We start from the raw sequence: 20,639 nt of genomic DNA on the forward strand, positions 1-20,639 counted from the left end.
TCTCCCTCACTCATGTTCCATCCTTTCCCCTTAAGGCTATGGATTTTCCTTTAGATCCATCATCTTTGCAGTATTTTCTTTAGAATATTTATTTTGTTCTCTGCCTAATCACAAAGCTGTATGCATTTTTAAATCTGCTAAGTAAAATAATTCCAAAAATAATCCAGTCAAGTACAATTAAACTGCAGGTTTCTTTATTTCACGGGCCTTTAAATTTAATTTCACATCTTGTGGTCCTATAGTAATGTTAGGATTATGTCATCTTATTATTGTTCAGATTATGTACCTGTAAAAATGAAGAACAATTGGTTCTCTTACTGCTACATCGAAAACTCATATAATATTTTTGGAGTAAAGACTCCGGGGAAAATCTTCTAATGAGCACAGGGTAGCTCATTAGCTCCCATTTTCATTGACAAAAACTGAATGGAAGGCTACTGCTTCCAATCAGCTGTAGAAGGAGAGGAACTCGTTTGGTTTTGACTACTATTTTATAAAGACAGTAACTGCTTTGATAAAATCATTTGCTTCTAAACTTTTTCAATGATTTGGATATGGATCCCAATGTGATTTTTCTGTTATTTTATCCACGGGAATAGCCCCATTGACTTTAGCAGCACTCCTTGCACTTGAATTAGAGCTTCACCAGCTTTCTTTGGAAGCATACAAATCAGAAGTCATTTACAAAGTAACACTAGTACAAAAATAGTACAGGAGAAGAATCAGCCATATGCCTAAAAATACAGTGTTAACCAGCCAATAAAATACACCTTCTGTCCCTCCAAAAGCAGAAGGACCCTGCCAACATCCTGATACTTTGATTTCAACTTCATCAAGATTGCAGCACATCCATATTAGCAAGACTGAAGATAGAGTTAAGGTTTCAAGCCCTTCTTTACTAGCAAAGTCCCCAGCACATATATCAAGCTTTTGATTTTGGGAAAGAGTTCATCAGCAGATTTTAGCCAGCATAGCCATGCATGGAAAGGGAAATAGGTAATCTTCACAGAAGAAAGACTGAAATGATGCAGGCTTTTCCGTCGTTGGGTTTTGGTTTTTTTGTTTGTTTGTTTTTTCAAATGAAGATCAGATAGTAACGCATCGTACTAAAATGCCTAGAAACACAAGGAGTGCTGCTGCACTCCTCTTTAGATGTTCACTCTTCGCTGCCTTCAAAGTGAGCCAGTGCACATGCCAAGCTGTGGGTGACAAAGGCACAGACACCTGTGGGACAGCTCCCAATCCTCGGGAACAGACCTCAGCTAGGGCGTTCATCCTAGAGTTGTTTGTCATAAAGACGCAGGCGTCAGCTTAGTCCAACTGCTGCTGGCCTGCTAACACACTTGGTGGAACATCCCTAACAACACTGCATTCAGATATTTAATTAATACAGAAAGCTACATACAGCCATGAAGTTATGCCTATATTTAGGATAAATACTGAAAATTCTTTGCTGTGTGGACAATTTCAGCAATAAGTTCAGAAAAAGAACATATTGATAATGAATACAGGCAGTGTCTACACAAATTTATTATTTTGCACTTGAGGAGAGCAATCAATCAGATGAGGTTAATGGAGCAGATAAAAGTAACTCTATTCAAACCTCCACAGTTAACATTTGTTCTAGAAGTCTGACTAGCTGGTAGCTTCTGTGTGTTAATAACCTGAGATCGCCACGGCTCAGTAATAAATATGTTTTTAAATGCCCATGAACTCGTTAAAATTGATATCAATTAGACTGTGACATCACAGAACCACAGCAACGACAAACACGCAGGGGCATAGTCCTCCCTCTGCAGTAAGGAAGTTTGGCTGGAAGAGCTCTTGTTTCTCCAGTACTGCCACATCTCAAGAAGTGTTGCCCACAGCTGCAAAGTGGTGCCCCATGGAGAACCCCACACAAGGAGCAAAGAGCCCACAGAGGGCTCTTTGCCAGCTCTACTATAAAAAAAAAAAATACTATAAGAGACTTCAAGCCAATTCTGTACATGCACACTTGCTCTAAGCCAGATACGGCTACAGAAGCATCCCTTCTATTGAAGGAGATCTTTGTGTCATTCAGACTTGCACGTTCTTTTCACATAGGCCTGAAGACTCCTGTTTTCTGAATTTCCTTGATCAGAAATTTAATGAAATATTTGGACTCCTTTTCGATACTTTTTTCCAAAAAGAAATGATTACAGCTTAAAAGCACCTTCTCACATCTGAAGCAATAGCTGATTCAGTTCTTTTTTTTTCCTCCTTTTAAGCTACTGCAGTGACAAGAATTTCTCTTGAACTCCAAAAACTGAGTTATCACATGCATGCTTCCTCTGCTTATAAAGACAACATTTTCCTTAGAAAGTAATTTGTTTTATGTCAAGGGATACAGGACAGGACTTCAGATGCTCCATTGAAAGCACTGATTAATGAATTTGCTAAAGTTAAGTTGCAATAATCATATTCTCCATGGGGTTCTGGCTGTCGCTATAGTCACCTTCTTCCCTTCAAAATATGCTTTTCATTGTTTCACTGCCCTTTTTCCAATTGCTCTGCAGCCAAGTTCTTGGAAAGCAACCACACTTCTTGTTCAGGATTTATAGCTAGTCTTTTGCCAATAAGGACATGCACAAATCACTCCAGTGATCATCCTGCAAAAGCAAGCTAAAAATACAGCAGTTCAAAAAGCATGCACATTTTGTGTTATATGGCATCAGCGTGCAGTCCTCAAAAAACTCTGAGATATATGAAAGAATGTTGCCCCTTTTGGCTGATCAAATGCCATGAGTAAGTTTGTTTTAGAATCCAAGTCTATTTAAAAAGGAAAAAAAAATATTGCGTTTTAGTAGTTGCGAAATTTTTCCTTTTATCAAGTTTACACTTGAAATCCTGCACTTTAGAAATCTAAGTGGGCCCACGTAAAGTTTGAGGTTCAACAGTGACAAGTGCAAGATGTTGCAGACGGGACGGATCTGAGTACAGACTGGGAGAAGAATTCGTTGAGAGCAGCCCTACAGAGAAGGTCTTGGAGGTCCTGGTGGATGAAAAGCTGGACGTGAGCCAGCAGTGTGCACTCAGCCTGGAAGGCCAGCAGCACAACGGGCTGCATAAAAAGAAAGGTGGCCAGCAGGGCATGGGAGGTGATGGCCCCCCTCTACTCTACCCTTGTGAATCACCACCTGTAGTATTGCACTCCCAGCACAGGAAAGATGAGGAGCAGTTGGAGTGGGTCCAAAAGAAGGCCACGAAGATGACCAAAGGGCTGGAGCACCTCACCTATGAAGAAAGGTTGAAAGAGTTGGACTTGCTTAGCTTGGAGAAGAGAAGGCTCTGGGGAGATCTCATTGCAGCCTTCCAGTACTCAAAGGGAGCTTAGAAGCAGGAAGGGGAATAACTTCTTACACGAACTGATAGTGATAGGACAAGGGGGAATGGCTTTAAACTAAAAGAGGGGAGATTTAGATTAGATGTTAGGAAGAAATTCTTTACTCAGAGAGTGGCGAGGCACTGGCTGCCTAAAGAAGTTGTGGATGCTCCATCCCTGGAGGCACTCAGGGTCAGGTTGGGTGGAGCCCTGGGCAGCCTGACCTAGTGGATGGCAACCTTGCCATTGGGGAGGGTTGGAATTGGATGGGCTTTGAGGTCCCTTCCAACCCGAGCCATTCTTTGATCCAAACCGGTTGTTTTAAGACTAATAATCATGATGACTAATGCAGCTATCACAAGAACTTAAGCTAGTGGGAACTGGGGGGGTTGTTTGTTTTGTTTCTTCATTGTTTTTTTGTATATTTGTTTTTAAGGAACTGGATATTTATTAAAACCAAGTTGCATTTGGGTTTTAAAATATATTTCAACTTGTCTAAGAAAAAATAACGTGCAGAGAAGTGGCAGACTATGACAAAGAAGACTGATGCTATGGCTAAGAAGCAACGGATCATGGCAAAGAGTACCTAGAAAATCACCATGCCTTGGCCATGCTAGTCTGACCATATTGTTTGTTTTTCATACAGACATTACAGTGAAATCATCAGCCTCTTGATTACTTATCTTTTGTCAGCTTGTTGCTTTTGACAGGCAGGGTTAGATTCATGACTGTATTGATCTGTTTTAAAGCTTTTCTTTGTTAGGACTGTTGAAGTTCCTCTGAAATTTTGGGAGAGTCCTTGGTCCCTCCACGGCCCTCCCAGAGGCCCCATGGTTCTGATGAGACCCTCTACCAAACAGTCTTACATCGGGGAAGTCAACTGGGACTCATTCATGAGCCTGGATCCACTTTTAGCAGCTTGGTTCTCAGACATGATTGCTGAGACTCAGAAACAAGAAGGCTCATGAAAAGATTCAGATAAATGTTTCACCACCTCACAATATGGGTTTCTTATTCAACTTGAAATGACTGCAGTTGTTATTATTTTGCTGTTCTTTTTATGATTTTCATCTTTCTTGTTTTTGCTTCTCTGCTTATTCCCTTCCGTAGGCAATAAGAGATGGTCCCAAACACCTATTTGGCTCTGTAATTAAACCAGACACATTTTCTACTCAGACCTAAAAGGGTCTGGCCTTTCGTGTAATGGGATTTTACGTGAGAAATGATAATTGAGGAAACAGCAAAAATTTATTCATAGTAAATTACAAATGAACTTTGAAATGCAATAAAACTCTTTTTTTTTTCCCCTGTGCTCAGACTGGTAGGTCTCTGAGAACAAGTAACTTACATGTGTATCTCAGAAACATTATATTCTGCAAATAGATTACAATTTCCTGAAATTTATTCTCTGCCTGAAATTATTCAGTGAAATACATTTTGTTGCTCTAGTAAGATTACTCACGTATCACATGGCATCAGTTAATGGGTGTGCTTCTCACTGTAATCATCAGGATCCTGGTGAAAGTATTTGTATAATAGTTATAAAATTTGCTTCCCAGTATTTCAGCTAAAAGAAAAAATCACTTTGCATTGGTGATTGCCGTAGTAAAACACAAAGGAACTTACACAAGGGACCACAGAAAAGCCAAGCCTATTCCATGGCCAAAGCAAATGAGTTGCAAAATTTAAACCAATATTTGCTAGAAAGTTTTTGTGGTGGTCACTCATCCCTACTTCTGAGGCCTTTACAAACATCCTTGCTGCTGGACTTCACATTGCAGATCTACCTGCATCTCCCTTTGAAATGATTCTGAAAGGTACTTATTTTTTATGCCAATATTGGGTTTGTGTCTCTCTTTGTGACCGTGATAAAACTTCTACTTTCACTAATGTCTGCAGAATAGATCCCATTATCTTGCTTCTTTTGACATTAAATATCACATTGCAGGCACCAACAACCACCTAGCTGAGCAAAGACAGCTTTTGCTGTTAACTTAACAAGTGGAAACATGTATGTACTTGGTTGTGGCTGCATGTTCACCCAGCTACATCTACACATGGAGTCTGCAGGATCCGGCACAAACTTACTCTTAGATACCATGATCTTCAATATATTAATTTGATTTTACTCTTGGAGAAGATGGACAGCGTATTGAAGATCCTCTGTAATGACACTCACTTCACACTTAGAAGAAAAGTCAGAATACAGTTTGCAATACATCCTGATTAAGCTCAGCCATTTGGGAGATAGCTGACAGCTTCTTTAATACAACTTGAACACAGTAATGACATCACTGTTACCATCTTGCTAAGTATGGGAGAAAAAAGCCATAAAATCAAGTGGCATATTTAAAATTGCTTGCAAAATATTGGCCCTCAGAAAACACCACACAATATGTGTAATTAATAACAGTCCTTTCAAGTATTCCTAAAGTCTTCTGCAATCTAAACCAGTACTATATTACTGGTAGGAACAATTGCATCCTAAACAGTATTGACAACAGAAAACAGTAATTATCCATGAGAAGGCAGAGTTACAACCCACTGGTCTGCTCCATGGAAAAATACCTTTGCCCTTATTATTTATAGCAGAGTTTTTTTCTGAAGAATCTCAGGACTTTACTCTTTAGCTAAACCTCAGAAGTTCAACACCCCATGAGTTATATAAACACTGTTACAGCATTTGAACTATTTTTCCCAATGAAGGGATCACTCCAGGGGAACACCATTGGAACACTCTCTTTTACAAAACCAACACTGCTTCACTTGTACATCCCCAGCCTCAAACCTGACACCCACCTCACCAGCGCTCCAGAGTGAAAAAATCCGGGTGCAGGTTTTACTGCATCCAAACACTCAGAAGCACTTTCAGGGGATAGAAGTTGCAACAAAAGCTGGGGGGAGGGGGAGGGGGGGGGGGGGGAATATGCTAATTTTAAAGAGCAAAAGATGTAAAAATGAAGAAAAAAATGAGCTACAGGCGGCAGAAAGCGCTCACCTCTTGGCAGTGATGCTGCAAGCGCCAGACGCTGGTGCGTGGCGCTGCCCGCAGCCGGGGGATGCTGCCGGGCCCAGAGGCTGCCCCAGTCCGACCCCTGAGTACAGGCAGCGCCCGGGGGACACCCAGCTTCCACGAATGGGGGGGGGGGGGGGGTGGAGAGCGCCTTTGAGCTGCCGGGCTTCGTTCCGGGGCTAGCGGCTTTTGTGGGGGGCTGTCAGAGGGAGCCCATCGCCGCCGTGCAGCCGCGATCCCGGCGCGTTTTTCAGGTGCACGGTGCGGTTGCGGCGTGCAGGCGGCTCCCGCAGACCCGGAGCATCCCACGGGCAGCGCCGGGCGCCCGCAGCTCCGAGCTCAGCCGCGGCTCCGTGCGGGGCGGGCTGGGGACAGGCGGCTCTCAACAATGGGCATGTTTGCGGCAACATGGTATCACCTAATAACGCCGAATAAGGCAATGACTGTACGTTGAAGCGATACGATCCCGCTGGTCTCATCACACAGCGCGGAAAGCTATTTGCAGATTTGCTAAGCCCTTTTGAATGAATGCATCTGCAGCTGACCTTTAACAATAGACGCTGAAATAGCACAATCTGTGGGACCAGATTTGAGGGGGGGCAGCGGGAAGGGGGAAGGAAGAGATGGGTGAATATTGTAATCTCCGCAATCTCTCTCGCTTCCTTTCCCAAACCTCCTCGCAGCGAGGGGAAATCGATCTTTTCCTTGGAAGCGAGGCTCCTGTTCAGAGGAGCCTTTTCCAGCGCCAGCTCCGCCACATGGACCCCGACAGCCGCCACCGGGACCGGCGCTCAGCCCCCACCTCCCGCACCCCGCAGCCGGAGGGCCGCCCGTGCCGGGGATGCTCCGGCTCCCTCCCGCCGCTCTCTCACCTTCCCTGGCTTTCAGCAAGACGGTGTTAGCAACGATGTTTTCCAGCTCCATTGACGAGCTCGGGCAGCGTAGGTAGCGGCGGCACAGCAGCAGGACGTCACGCTCCCTAGGTGCGGAGCCTCCGGGCGACCATCCGCTCCTGCCCCTAGCGCGCTAGCCCCCCGTGCATGATCCCTTCCTCCCTCTTCTCCGCCCGCAGAGCTTCAGCCGGGCGGAGGCGGCGCTCCCCGCGCTATCTGCTCCCTCGGCGCCTCGCCCCGCTACTCCATCCTCCGCCCCGCCGCCTCCCCGGCGGTTTGAGGGCTCGGGTTCTCCTGCCTCCCTCCCCCGGGGGTGTGGCACCGCCGAGCGGCCCCGCAGCCCCGCGCAGGCGCCATCCCCGCCGCCGGCTTCGCGGTGCCGGGAACGCCGGGACGTGCGGGCCGGGGGCCGGCCCCGTTGCCCGGCCGGGGGCAGCCCCCGGGGGAGCTCCGCGGGGCGGGGGGAGCTCCGCGGGGCGCAGCGCAGGGGGAAGCGGAGCTCCGCGGGCGGGCGGGGACGAGGCGCGGAGCTCGGCCGGGCGCCGGGCGCCACCCAGCGGCGCGGAGCTCGGCCGGACCCTGCCGCGTTCCCCCCCACGGGTGTTCGAGCCGCGCTGTGTTTTGGGGCTTTCATCCCCGTGAGAGGTTGCTCGAAACATCAGCCATTTGGGGAAAGTTGTTTTTAAGCGCTAGGATACAACATAAATCTTCTTCTGCCCGTACGAGACAGATGCTCATGTCAGCATGATTCTGGTTTTCCTGGCAACAAGGTGGATCGATAGAACATTCAGCAGGTCAGGCAAAGCGAGCGGAATAAAAACGACCCATCGCTCTCACCAACACTCTTCCCCCATCAGCACTGCATTGATTAAATCCATGTGGAGCAAATGGAATAAACATGCAGCTTCTCGTTAGGGGAGCGTAGACAGTACTTTTTTTTCCTGCTTCTTTCTTTCTTTATCTCTCTCTTTTTTTTTTTTTTTGGACTGATCATGTTTCTTTCTACAGCCAGACAAAAGTGACCTGCAATGGCGGGTCTTGCAAACTGCTACTGACTGCGTTTTCTCAACACAGAAAATAAACGATAAATGCACTGAATGAAGGATACCTTGGACGTGAGGATAGTATAGCTACAATTAATGCCTTCTGTGAGCGTCAAAGGGAAACCTTACCACTATTTTAGCCAGGACACTGGCACCATATTCCCCATTCTCTCTACTTTGCTTCAGAAAATGTTCACTCTCTGGTATCCACGCCGTGTTGTGGCTACTTCCTCTGCAATGCCAATTTCTATACAACAGCAGTTGTGTCTCTAAGTACCGGAAGATTTTTCTCTGATTAAATAATTCTTGAGGGAAAAATTGCTTCCTGGAAACCAGAGCCTGAGCACAGAGATGAGGTTTCTAAAAGGTGTCTGCCCTGCATGTTGTTTGACCACTTTTATGCAAGGACTGATGCTCACTTGTAAGCAGAGCAAATTCTGCTTGGGTTATAAGTGCATTTCACATCGCTGCAGCCTTCCACTAATGGTAGCAAAAGGGCAACACCAGCATCGGAGTATGACTGGCACTGGAAGGCTCAGCTGCCTTTTTATTTCCTACATTTTTAATGTTACAAGCAGCCCGTCTCCAAAGGGAAAAAGGAATACACATGTCTACACATTGCTTCCCAAAATGCGTACCAGCAGGCTCAACTTCTGCTGGTAGCAGTGGGATATTGATGTGCTTGCACATCCCAGGACCAGGCTATTCAGCGGATATATTCAGCTTGCACAGGGAGCGCTGACTGGGTCTGGTGCATAACTTTTACATAGGTCTCCATGTGAAGAGAGGCACTTGCAGATCTTAAGTTTGGGTGGCTAAGCACTTGAAAAGCAGCACATACATCTGAGGGCTCTACTGTTCCTCTTTTATCTAGTATCTATATCTACATCTCTGTGCTTTAGTACTATGCACACAGTCATCTGCAGTGCTGCCCTATGGAACAGAAGTATGACTTCAGAGTGCTGATTTTGTCCTGAATATTTTGTGAATGTTTGTTTAGTTCCTGAAGGGGTAAGTAGTGGAATTATCAAGAGTCACAAAAGGTCTATATGGTGCTTGGAAATGCCGACGAGCTACTTGGTATTCAGAACTGGCGCAGCTCTTAAGTACTTTGCGTTCCCGGCACCCAAAGGCACAGTTACACAGCCCTTTCAGAAACAGGGACAGCAACAAAACACAATGTTGTGCTGCTGCCTGAGTGGTTACTTACACTAAGCTGGGTGACTTTACTTTGAAGATGAGAAGCAGTCACTTAAATGTGGCTGAGTGCAGGCAGTAGAAAGCTGAGCTCTCCTACTGCGCTGCTGAAGTTTTACAGAAACGTGTTTGTCAGAGTTACACATCTACACAGAGGGCAGCAATTTTGACTTCGGGTCTATCAGTAAGAACAGTGGAGTCGGTCTTCTTAATGATTCCTATTGTGTTTAAGAAAAAAAACTTGCTTCCAATACATCTGAGACACTTTGGTGCCCTAGAACGCGAAGGAGTTTTGTTTACTATCACAATAACTACTTTGAATAACAAATCGAGACAGTTAGTCCTTGCTGCATCTCCCTTTCCTGTTTCAGCCTCTAAAGCCTGAATATAACACAGGCTTCTGAGGGCAGGCCCCTTTCACGGACGTGGCTCCCTATGGATTGCCAGATGAATTGCCACTGCACAGACCTACCTGACCTGAACTCCATACACTGGTATTTGCAAAACTCATGGCAGCATTTGGAGCCTTACCTTATGACTTTCTTATAGCTGTATCTTCATTCTTGTGTCCTCTTGAACACCTGATTCACAAAAACAATAACAAAAATTAGAAAGTGGTACATTTATTTATATCAATTTTCTCTTGCAACAGCACAGGCTTTTAATTCAGGCTATGCCACACCTGGTTTAATGAGCGGTCAGTGTGCGTGAGGGGAAAATAAACTGCTCATTATCAGGAAACCCAAGAGTTTGTTCTGTTTATCTTATTCTATCCACTGCTGTAAACTTTGGTGCTCAATTATGAAAGCATAGACTCAAAGACAGCGTGGCAGGTAAGAAACACAGGTCTGCTTTTCAGGCCTAAAGATCCTAATTCAGCATTTGTGAGGAGCAAAGGGTAAAAATTTATTTTGAGTTGTATGCAGTAACAGCCAATTTTTAAAGAAAATAAAAAAAGAGAGGCTACAAAAAAAAAAAAAAAAAAGAAGAAAGAAAGAAAACCTGTTAAACTCAAAAATGTGCTTTCCATAGTGCTTAATGTGGTTATTCAGCTTTTAAACAAAACACCTTTCATTTGAAGCCATTCAGTAAAGGCTCAGGAAGACACTTTTTGAGAGCCAAACCAGGCTAAAGCAGGGCTGGCAGCCATCTTTCTTTTATGGGAGAAGAGAGGTTTGTAAATGAAATGCCAACGCCGTGTGAGACCCAAATGCATCAACGTAATAAGAATAGGAAGGCAGCAAAGCAGAGCGTGATATTCTGAGCCACTCTAAGGGATGAGTCATCGGCAGGGTGGGCTCACGCAGCTCCAGCCAGAAGCACAGCGGCAACACACCCAGTTCTCTCCTGCCACCAGACAAAAAGCGCTGGGCCTCAGCGCAGCCTGCTCGGCACATCAGGATAAGGTCCTAGGTGAATCAGATGGCAAAAAGGGTCTTGCCTATGCTTATCAATTGCAAACATACCCTAACAGAGGCTGCCACCCAACTCCATGTTACAATACATAACTAATGCAGTAAAGCTTGCTCACAGTTACCTCTTAACTAAATCGTATTTGAAATTGTTTCTGAAATGTATTCATACAAACAATTTTTTTCATCTCCCACCGAGATGCTCTTTCAGCAGGTGGGAACACACAGGCCCATGAGAGCATTTGCGGGCAGCTGTGACCTTTTACAGAGCCCTTTTGCATAAGGACAGAGGCTGCCATCTACCAACAGCCATGGGGTGATGCATCGTTTTCTCAAAACCTAACTTTACTTTTTGCTTTAATTTACATGGAAATGTTTATGGCCCTGTAGTTTCTCTTCATTTCCAATTTTTTTTTTTTTTTTTTTTTTTTTTTTGCAATTAACTGTTTCTTCAAAGTAGAAGATAAAGGACTGTGACAGCATTTAAGCATATGGAATAAAATAATAATCTAGAAGACAAGCAGATTTTATTTTCTAAACAAGCAGAAGTAAGCATCCCATAATCAGCACAGAATCTGACATTCCATGGCCCACAGAAGCAGGAGATCTGTTAAGGGATTTCCTTATCCCATTCATCAAGTTTAGAGAGAAGTGACTTTTCCACTGATACTTCTTTTGTTAAAATCAAACATTCAAAAAGCTCTTTAAAAACTAACCTCACAAAACAATGGTAAGAACATACAAGTATTATCCAGTATTCTTTATCAACAGATTTCAATTTATATATATTTTTAACAGAAAGGCAAATTTAATTATTCCCAGATAGGGAAAAAGGCATAAAGTAAGAGCAGGCAGGTGCCACAATAAAAAAATAAATTTACATATTCCATTCATTCCATTCCATTTATTCAAATGCCTTATCCACTGTTGTGCACCTTGCAATGATACAGATTCCTCTGCTAAAGCCTGCTGAGATCCAGGGAAAGTCTTTCATCAACTTCAGATGTATTAGAATTGTGTTTAAAGGTTTGAATCCTTCAAAACTAGCGTGTCCACTCACTGCTGATTTTGTGCTACACCAGTATGAAACAGCAGTACATCACCGCAGGATGAGATGAGGCTGGGGCCTATGGTTTCCCTGGTCTTTTTTTAAAATAACATAATCTTAATAGCACTGTGATTTTAGAAGTGCACAGTGACACAGCAAAACAGAAAACCAACAAGATGCTGAGACAGATGTGCATATGACACCACTTGGTAAATTTATTCTGAAGTACAGATGGCAAGAAGAACCAGGTTTAGCAGCTGCTCCAGCCTGCATCAGAACTAGCGCTGAGGAAAAGGAACAACTCATTTGCCAGGCGCACTTTGGCAAAGACAAAGTCCATCTTCAAATCCGAGGGATGCCCAGTAAAAAGCAAAATGGAAAATAACCCCTTGTGCTAAATGGCAGTAGTTGAAGATATTGCCTAGAAGTCTTGGAAACTTAATTATGCTGCCTTCACAACAAAGCATGAGCAACATTTCCCCACCTGCATGCCAAGTGTTTAAACAAAGAGTTTTAAACAAATACAGCTTTCCGGGGAGGGGGGAAAACGCTATTTTAGAATATATCAACTTAGAAATTGTGAATAATCATCTGTTGGTGAGAAAACCATCCTCAGGAAATCCTAGCAATAGTCCCTTTTTTTGTTGTTACAATACAACTCCCACAGCTGAGGGAAAGAAACTGCTACAGCTGGGTGTATGGGAATTGCTAAGTCACAAACTGAATCAATGATTGAGCACCTGGTGAAGGGACACAGACAGCCCTGGGAGCACAGGTGAAAGCAATTCGGTGTGACCTGGTTCCAGCCCTCCCTAAACCTCATTTAAGGGCTGGCTGCCACAAGGGAAGGTTTTCTACCTGGAGATTCCTCCTTTGGGAGTATTTGGCAAGCCCTGAGCCTTGCGATGGGTAAGCAAATTTCTCTTTCTTCAACTGGATTATGACCATCAGCCTTTTTTGGGTAATTTAGAACGGGTTGTCTGCTATCACCTTTCCCTATGCCAGGTTGTGTCCCTACCTTGTAATTTGCTGCCCAGCCTCGGAGAAATCAGAGTTGGAAGAGTTCATTTCTTGATGCTAAGAGATGTTCTGTTCAGTAGATGCAAATACAGATGTGCCAATCTACATAGCTACTTGAGGAGCTGGCCCAAGAATGACCTGGTATTTCCTTGTTGCTCTTTGTCATCAGTTATTGCTCTGGAGATGTCCCTTGCCTAGCTTCATTGCTTGTTGCTCTATTGGCAGCCCTTGCAGTAACTCAGCATTGGCACTAAAATCTCCCTAAACTCTACACCAGATGCGGTTCTCAACAACTGCTCTTGCTCTCTTTATCTGCTGCCCTTCCTGGGGGCTCCAAGGGCTGCAGGCTACAGCACAGTTCACCCACAGTGTATTTGATATGTTTTCAGATAAATAGCTTACTCACTTCCACTTCTAAGCTTTGAGGTTTTTTTAAGCAAGAACACCTCTAATTTTCAGGTAAGATATGCAAACTTGCTGAGTAGCTCAGTCAGCTAGCTCCCCTTGCATAGCCAGTGATGTTCCCATCAGAGTCCTGTCCAGATGGTACTTTCAGACAGTCTTTGCTCATCAATGAGTCAAAACTGAGCTTCTAACTCAAAATCTTTGGAAAATGCTAAGGAGAAGAAAGGGATGTGTGAGGTTCTTCAACTCAAAATCTTTAAGTGACAAAACTAGCACATACCTATGCCCACATTCTCAAATGCATGTGCAGAGCTTTGTTAGAAGCTGTTAAGTCTGAAAAGAACAGCTGCACATCAAAAGCAATAGTGATGCATGTTTGAATTCAAGGAAATCAGTGGATGCAGGAAGCTGTTAAACTACTATGGTAGTTAACCCTATACTGGAGTATCTGCATCCTTAAGTGCCTGCATTTTTCTTCCTTGTCTCAGGATGGCTATAGAAACAGTTCATCTTTCCTACTATCATGCAGAACATCTCCATCTTCATCACTTCCTTTTGGGTACTGACATCTTCATCCAGCATCTCTGTGCATGTATTTGTAGATATTGTTATTCTGGTTGCTCTGCTTTGTAGTTTCTGAGATTATCAGAGCCACATTTCTGGCAGTTACTGTCTTAATCTGTATTAATAAATTCAAGAGCACCACAGAACGACACCAGCAACTGAAACTCTTCAGCCTGTAATGTCAAACGTTCAGGAATTGCTGACGTGCTTCTGTACAATGACAACTGTCCCAAACAATTCCTGGGCATACTAGAGAGCTGATAATGGCTAGTCAGGATAAGCAAGCTGTGTGTGACTTTCCTTTCCTGAAGGCTCAGAGCTGACTGTGACATAAGTCACCAGACCACTTGAGCTGGATTGGTCCCATGAATTTTATTTTTTATTATTTTGCTTATAGCTACAGATGCAGCACCCACACAGTTTCCAGGAGCTTGCTCATGTTGCTTTGGTTGCTCTGGCCTGGTCACCCTGTGAACTAGGGAGAAGCCATTGGCAGCTGGGGATGTCTCTCCTTGGTAGGAAGCCATGGATATTTATAAATGTCCGTATTAAAGCAGCAGGCTGGCTGGAAGCTTTACTTGAGTCAGGTGTAGTCCCTTCCACAACCCACACACCTCTCTGTGCTGCTGCCATCTGCTAGATGTCGGCCAGCATTGGGGATTTCTGACTGAAAGGCAATAAGGTGACCACGAGTTCAGTAAAGTCAGAGCCTATTGCATTTAAAAACGTTGCATCTGTGAGGTTTCCGAGGTCCAGCAGCACAAGCCGCGTTTTTTTCTCTGCTTTGGTTTGTACGAGCGCATACCGCAGTATGCTCCCACAGCCCCGACAGGAGCGCAGCCCATGCTCGCCGCCGAAGGAACCACCTCCGCTCCTCCTGCCCCGGGACGCAACGCCAACCCAGGGCGATTCCTGCCGCCTCGGGGCGGCTCCGAGCCTAGCACCGCCCTCGTTCCTCCTCGCGTCCCCTGCCCGCCGCCTGGCCCCGCCTGCTGCGCCGCGCTCAAGATGGCCGCTGCGCTGAGGGGGCTGCTGCGCCGCGCGGTGAGTGAGGGCGGGAAGGCGGGAAGGAGCGCGCGGCTCCCGCCGGCCCTGACCCTCGTGTCCCCGCAGGTGCCCGCCGCCGGGAGGACGCTGACGGTGCAGCCGCTGCTGTGCGCCCGCCGCCGGCTCACGCTGGGTAAGCGCGGGGCGGCCTCTCCGCGCTGTGCCCCGGGGTGGCAGCGCGGAGGCGGCGGCCCGCAATGCGTTGTGTGTCCCCGCAGGCGCCTCGCGGCTCGCCCCGGCCGTCACGCAGCACGCCCCGTTTTTTAAAGGCACGGCCGTGGTCAATGGGGAGTTCAAGGAGCTGACCCTGGATGACTTCAAGGGGAAATACCTCGTGCTCTTCTTCTACCCTCTGGATTTGTGAGTGCGGGTTTAGCCCTGTCAGGCTCTCCTCCCGCTGCTTTGTTGCACGGAGGGCTGCACATCCCCGGGAGGGCTGTCCTGGCGGAGCACTCGAAGGTTCTGCCGAGCTCTGCTGGATGTGAGGATTTAACCCGTGGCCCGTGGGCTTCCATGCCAGGATAGCTCCGTCTGCCTCCAGCAGCTGGAAGCTGCTTTGCCCGCTAGGTGCCTGCTGCTGTTGCTTTGAGTGCAGCAAACCCGGAAATAGGGTCAAAATTTCTTAAGCTAAAGAAAAGATGCTCTTGCTTTAGTGCCTAGAAACAGGGATGCGAGTGTCGTTCTGTGAAACCTGTCTCAAAAGCTTGCTGAATCGTTACAGCTCACTTTCTCTTCCCCACCCAGCACTTTTGTGTGCCCCACAGAAATTGTGGCTTTTAGTAACAAAGCGAATGAATTCCACGATGTGAACTGTGAAGTGGTGGCAGTCTCTGTGGACTCTCACTTCTGCCACCTGGCCTGGATAAATACACCGCGCAAGGTATGAATGGGGTGGCTCCTGGGAGCTTCCCCTCCTGGTTTGTTTTCTTTTCACAGGAGCTCCTGAGAAGAATAAACAATTCTGCAAACGTTGATTATAATAAACTGTCTGTAGTGATATGTTGTACATTTGACAGAACTCAGACTTAAGTTATTCTTTTAAATCTTTCTTTTGTGGATCTTTCCCTTAATTTGTTTGGTGGGGTTTGCTTGTTTTCTTGTTTTGCTCTCTTTTGTCAAGTATTGTATCTTGTTTGTCTCTCAAGATAATCATACATCAAGTATATATTGTCCTTTTCCTAAGCTGCTTGTGACAGCTGATGGTTTGTGAGGGGTGTCACAGTAAATGAGAAGCAGTTGTTCTGCTTCCATTCCGAAGCTACTACCATTAGGTACTAGTTAGCAGCAACTAGTGTAATGGAGCATTGGTAATATTGAAATCATTTCAGCAAATGAGAGTTACTTCTGAAACATAAATTGGAGTATTTTGGTTTCTTCAGGGAAAGAATGTGATAAAGACAATGAGCGTTTTCCCAAGAGGAGCCTCTTTCATTTGTGCATGTAAAATTGCATGCTTTTGATAACATAATGCATCTCAGTACCTAGGTTAGTTGTAGGCAGTTAGAAGTGTCGCAGGAGGGTGCAGTGTGATCAGTTCCTACATGTGTGGCCATGGGTGCAGCAGTCCATAGTGGTGCTTATCACAGCTGAACTGGTCTGCCTCCAGGTGCATGGCTTTTCCTTGATAATGTAGGAGGGAGGAAAGTTTGCTCAATTTAATATGGTTTGGCTGAACCAATCAAGAGTATTTAATCTTCTGCATGTTTTGCTGAAGTTCTAAAATGTGATGACAAAGTGCCTTCATTGCTTTATGTGAAAGTTGTTCAGCATGCACCAGTCGTGCCTTGTTTCATGTATGCATAGCAAAACGTTCTGCAGGGTGGAAGGAATTCCACAATGGTGCAGATGGGAAACTGACACCCAGCGGAGTTAAGGCTTTGGTTTCTCCAATATCTGCCTGCATGTGAGAACTCTGTTGCAGGCAAGCATTTGCAAGATCAGGGTCTGAGTGACAGATTATACAATGATTCACTGATGATGCCTAGAATAGAAAAGCTAACAAATGCCAGTCCTGTTTCAAGGATAACAGAGCTTATCTCTCTTGCTGTTCCAGTGTGTTGCGAAAATCAAAGCGATCTTGGTTGACTCTCCAAATAGTATTTGAACTGTTTTGGGGGAGAATGCATGCACTGCATACAGAGAGCAGCAGAACTCTGGCATACCTAGTATGTTTGTTAGAAGCCTTGTGTTTCATCTGGTTATATTTTACAGGCTTCTTTTCTCTTCCCTCCCTGCCATGTTCATCTTGTTTAAGTTTGATCACTTAAATATGTAATAGAAATTTTTATATTCCAAGCTCCTACATGAGGTACAAGGGAATCTTTATGAAAGTATAACTGTTGTTGCAGGTACCTTTTACCAGCAAAATAAGCAATTCTGAAATTCTCAGTGCTAGACAAGTTTTCATGTTCCAAACAAAACAATTGAGTGCTTTTTGGAGCAAAACAAAAAAGCAAAAACCACTCCAGGTGCAGTTTGTGGTATTTTGTTTTTGCTATACCTTCGGGAGCACTGAATCCAGTGTCAGGGTTAGTCCTAAACAGCATTTGGTAACAGAAGGGAATCTTGTTCTTCTCTCTAGAGTGGCGGTTTGGGCAAAATGAATATTCCAGTTCTGTCAGACCTCACGAAACAAATCTCCCGTGATTATGGTGTTCTGCTAGAAGGACCTGGCATTGCACTAAGGTAATGAATGACTGCTGATGATGCAGTTTCCTCCATGGAAGCTGTACAGGGACCAAATGAACATTGAAAGATGGAATTTCTGTGGACCTACTGCTGAATCTCATCTGAGGAAAAGGGCACATACTCATTATGGCAAAGTTGAGAATATTCCAGACTTCTCTGAGGATACATGCAGAGGATAGCTAGTCGCTCTGTTCTGAGGAAGGAAAAGGAGAATAGGATAGAAGAGCAGCATTTTTCAATTTCTCTAGTTTTTATAATTTCTTTATTTTTTTGTCTCTTTTCCTGGAAGGGGAAGAGAGTGCCTTAATTTGCGAGTGAGAAGCTTGTAGAGCTGTAGTCCTAGAGGCCACTACAGTCAAGTATATTTATCTAGATGCTTTTTACTCCATGGAAATATTACAAGAAAATGGTGGTCCTTAAAAAATAAGGAATTGTCTTGGAGTCTACTGGGGACCTCAGATTCTTCATCTCTTCGTGTTAAAAGGTTTATGCTGGCTGTAATGCCCAAAGTAATCCTGTATTCTCAGTGTTCACATGTAGGTTTTTCTATGCCATGGAGGGAAGTGTTTGAATTGGTTTCCTTCCAAGGAAAGAGTAGCAGAAGTCCACAGAAGGCTGCTTAATATTCTGATTCAATGTTGAATCGATATTGTTCATTGTTATTCTAGGTTGCTTTAATCTGTGCTGTTATTTTTCCACTTCAAAACAGAAGCTTCTTTGCTAAAACAGAACTTCAGACGTGTTTCCAAATCTCACCCTACTAATTAATTTGTTCTTTAGTTTCCTCAGTGGCTTATATATAACAAATTTATAGTGTAATGCATAAGCAACTCTTCATTCAGTACCTTTGGATTTTCGTATCAAAAAGATGTGGAAAGGATTCTAGCTGTCAGCTTTGAAATACAGAATGAATTAAAAGTTCTATCTTTTTCATACATCTTTCTGTTTTAACAGTCTTGATGTATCCTGCATAATTTCCACAATACCATACCAGTTCATAAGCTCTTAGCTTTTCATCGCTGTACTTACAATATATCAAATGTGATATTGCTGCTCCTAAGTCTGATGTGTGCATCTAGCTACTATGCTGAAATTGTTCATCAGTTTCTTGGTTTTGATGTTTAAATATGATTTGCATTCCTGAAATTCCCACTCAATTGCAGAGGTCTGTTCATCATTGATCCAAACGGGGTCATCAAGCATCTAAGTGTCAATGATCTCCCCGTCGGTCGCAGTGTGGAAGAGACCCTTCGCTTGGTGAAAGCATTCCAGTATGTGGAAACACATGGAGAGGTTTGCCCAGCAAACTGGACTCCAGATTCCCCTACAGTAAGCGTCTGCTAAATATCACTCTTCTAAATATAGACACTGGCATGTTCTTGTGTGTCCCAAGGGCTAAGAACTGCTTTAATATGAGGTGCTTGAATGAATCTCTTCCTATTTTCTAAGCCTGAGGCTTTCATTGGTTGGACCAATTCAGTCTATTTGTATGATACTAAATGTGTGATTTGTGAGGAAAGTCACTGACTTTCTTTTAGAAGACAGTTTGTATTTCAAACTTCTGTACTTTCTACCAGTTGTCTATGGATTTTTTTACTTGCTTCATGCCCTGCATGATATCTAGCAGGAACAATGTGTTGTATATACTTCAAATTGACAAGTAGGAGTTCATACATCTTCCAACCAAGTGCAGAAACAAATAAGTTAATGTTTTAATAAAGTATATTTGCTTCTTGGATGAAATGTTAAGTCCATAATTCTTGTATCTCAGTTACAGCTTGCAATAACTTCTTTTTTTTCTTCTTGACAGATCAAACCAAGCCCAGAGGCTTCTAAAGAATATTTCGAGAAAGTGCATACATAAACACTTAAAAATGCAGATGAAACTTAGTTGCTGTACCTGAAGACATTAAGCAAGTGGCTGTGATTATGGAAGAAATAAAAGTTCTCATTTTCCCATGTTTTAGAATGATAATAATTAAATGCTGAAGTACTTATTGACTCCCTTGCCTTTTTTAAAAAAGAACATAAGGTAAAAATAAAGTTTTTTCCCCCTTTGGCAACTTAGGTTTTATGAATTTCTGTAAGCAGAATGTGACAAGTGGATGAAATACAGTTGCCTTCTGCTTCCTTCTTTTAGTTTGTTTTCCCTCTTTCCTTAACTGGCTTTGGACCAGCAAGCTTCCCAGTTAGCTTTTCTCATGACAAGTGCATTTCTGTTACAAGAGCTTGAAAACAGGCCAATGGACAAAACAGAAAACAGTTTTGATGCAGAGTTCTCTTTTTAAGGATTATTTTCAGGGGACGGAATGAATGTAACACAAAAAAGTTTCTGTCTGCAGTGCAAGATCAATGTTATATACAATTTAAATCTTGCCTGTGGTCAAAATGCAGTGTAGCTACACAGGAGCATTAACAAGCATTACAAGCTTGCATTTTGTTCGGGAGATGCTTAAAAATTTGCGCCCCAATACTGTGCTTAGTGGAGCTTGATAACAATCTTTCTTCATTTAAAGCCTTGTTTATCTGCTTGAATCTGCCTCCAGAAAATGTAATGATCAATTGTAAATTGTACTGCTTAAAGGAATATAGCACAACTGCATCTGTGGTGCCATCAATAAATCCTAGCATTGACTTGCAGTAGCTGTATTGTTTTGCTTTCTTTTCACTTTTCCCCCGCATTTTCTTGCTTCTCTATTCTGAACAGCTTGGCACTGCATTTGGTGCCTTTATTGGCAGCAAGCAGCAGCCAGCTGTGCTGGCTTCATCTGTGTGTGGGGGGAGGAGGCCTCAGGCAGGACACAGTGGTGGCAGGTGTTGTGAGGGACAGGGCAGCGTGCTGCTGATGGACTGGAGGAGCTGAAATGATTCTCAGCAGCTTTCTCAGCTTCTCCCCTTGTGAGAGGGGTGGGCAGAAGGTTAGTGTGAGAGAAGCAGCTGGCAAAGGTGCCTGCTCCTAATGTGAG

General features: G+C 44.1%; 2 protein-coding genes across 3 annotated transcripts in view; one reads left to right on the top strand and one right to left on the bottom strand.

Annotated features, from left to right (window-relative positions):
- GRK5 (G protein-coupled receptor kinase 5) overlaps positions 1-7,558 on the bottom strand; it is a 167,772-nt gene extending 160,214 nt beyond the window's left edge. Inside the window, exon 1 of one of the 2 annotated variants that reach the window (XM_021399477.1) lies at positions 7,229-7,558. In XM_021399477.1, the coding sequence (XP_021255152.1) occupies positions 7,229-7,280 (52 nt within the window). In that variant the 5' untranslated portion in view covers positions 7,281-7,558. The remainder of the gene's footprint in view (positions 1-7,228) is intronic. The other variant, XM_021399476.1, reaches the window with a different exon arrangement.
- Positions 12,840-20,313, top strand: PRDX3 (peroxiredoxin 3). Its single transcript, XM_021399493.1, has 8 exons — positions 12,840-12,858; positions 14,762-14,982; positions 15,052-15,118; positions 15,204-15,345; positions 15,730-15,865; positions 17,567-17,670; positions 18,837-19,002; positions 19,484-20,313. Exons 1-8 carry the CDS (start codon positions 12,855-12,857, stop codon positions 19,535-19,537), a joined length of 894 nt encoding a protein of 297 aa, XP_021255168.1. The 5' UTR covers positions 12,840-12,854; the 3' UTR covers positions 19,538-20,313.

The sequence above is a fragment of the Numida meleagris genome, chromosome 5, assembly GCF_002078875.1.
Source record: "Numida meleagris isolate 19003 breed g44 Domestic line chromosome 5, NumMel1.0, whole genome shotgun sequence".
In the NCBI taxonomy this organism is placed as follows: Eukaryota; Metazoa; Chordata; class Aves; order Galliformes; family Numididae; genus Numida; species Numida meleagris.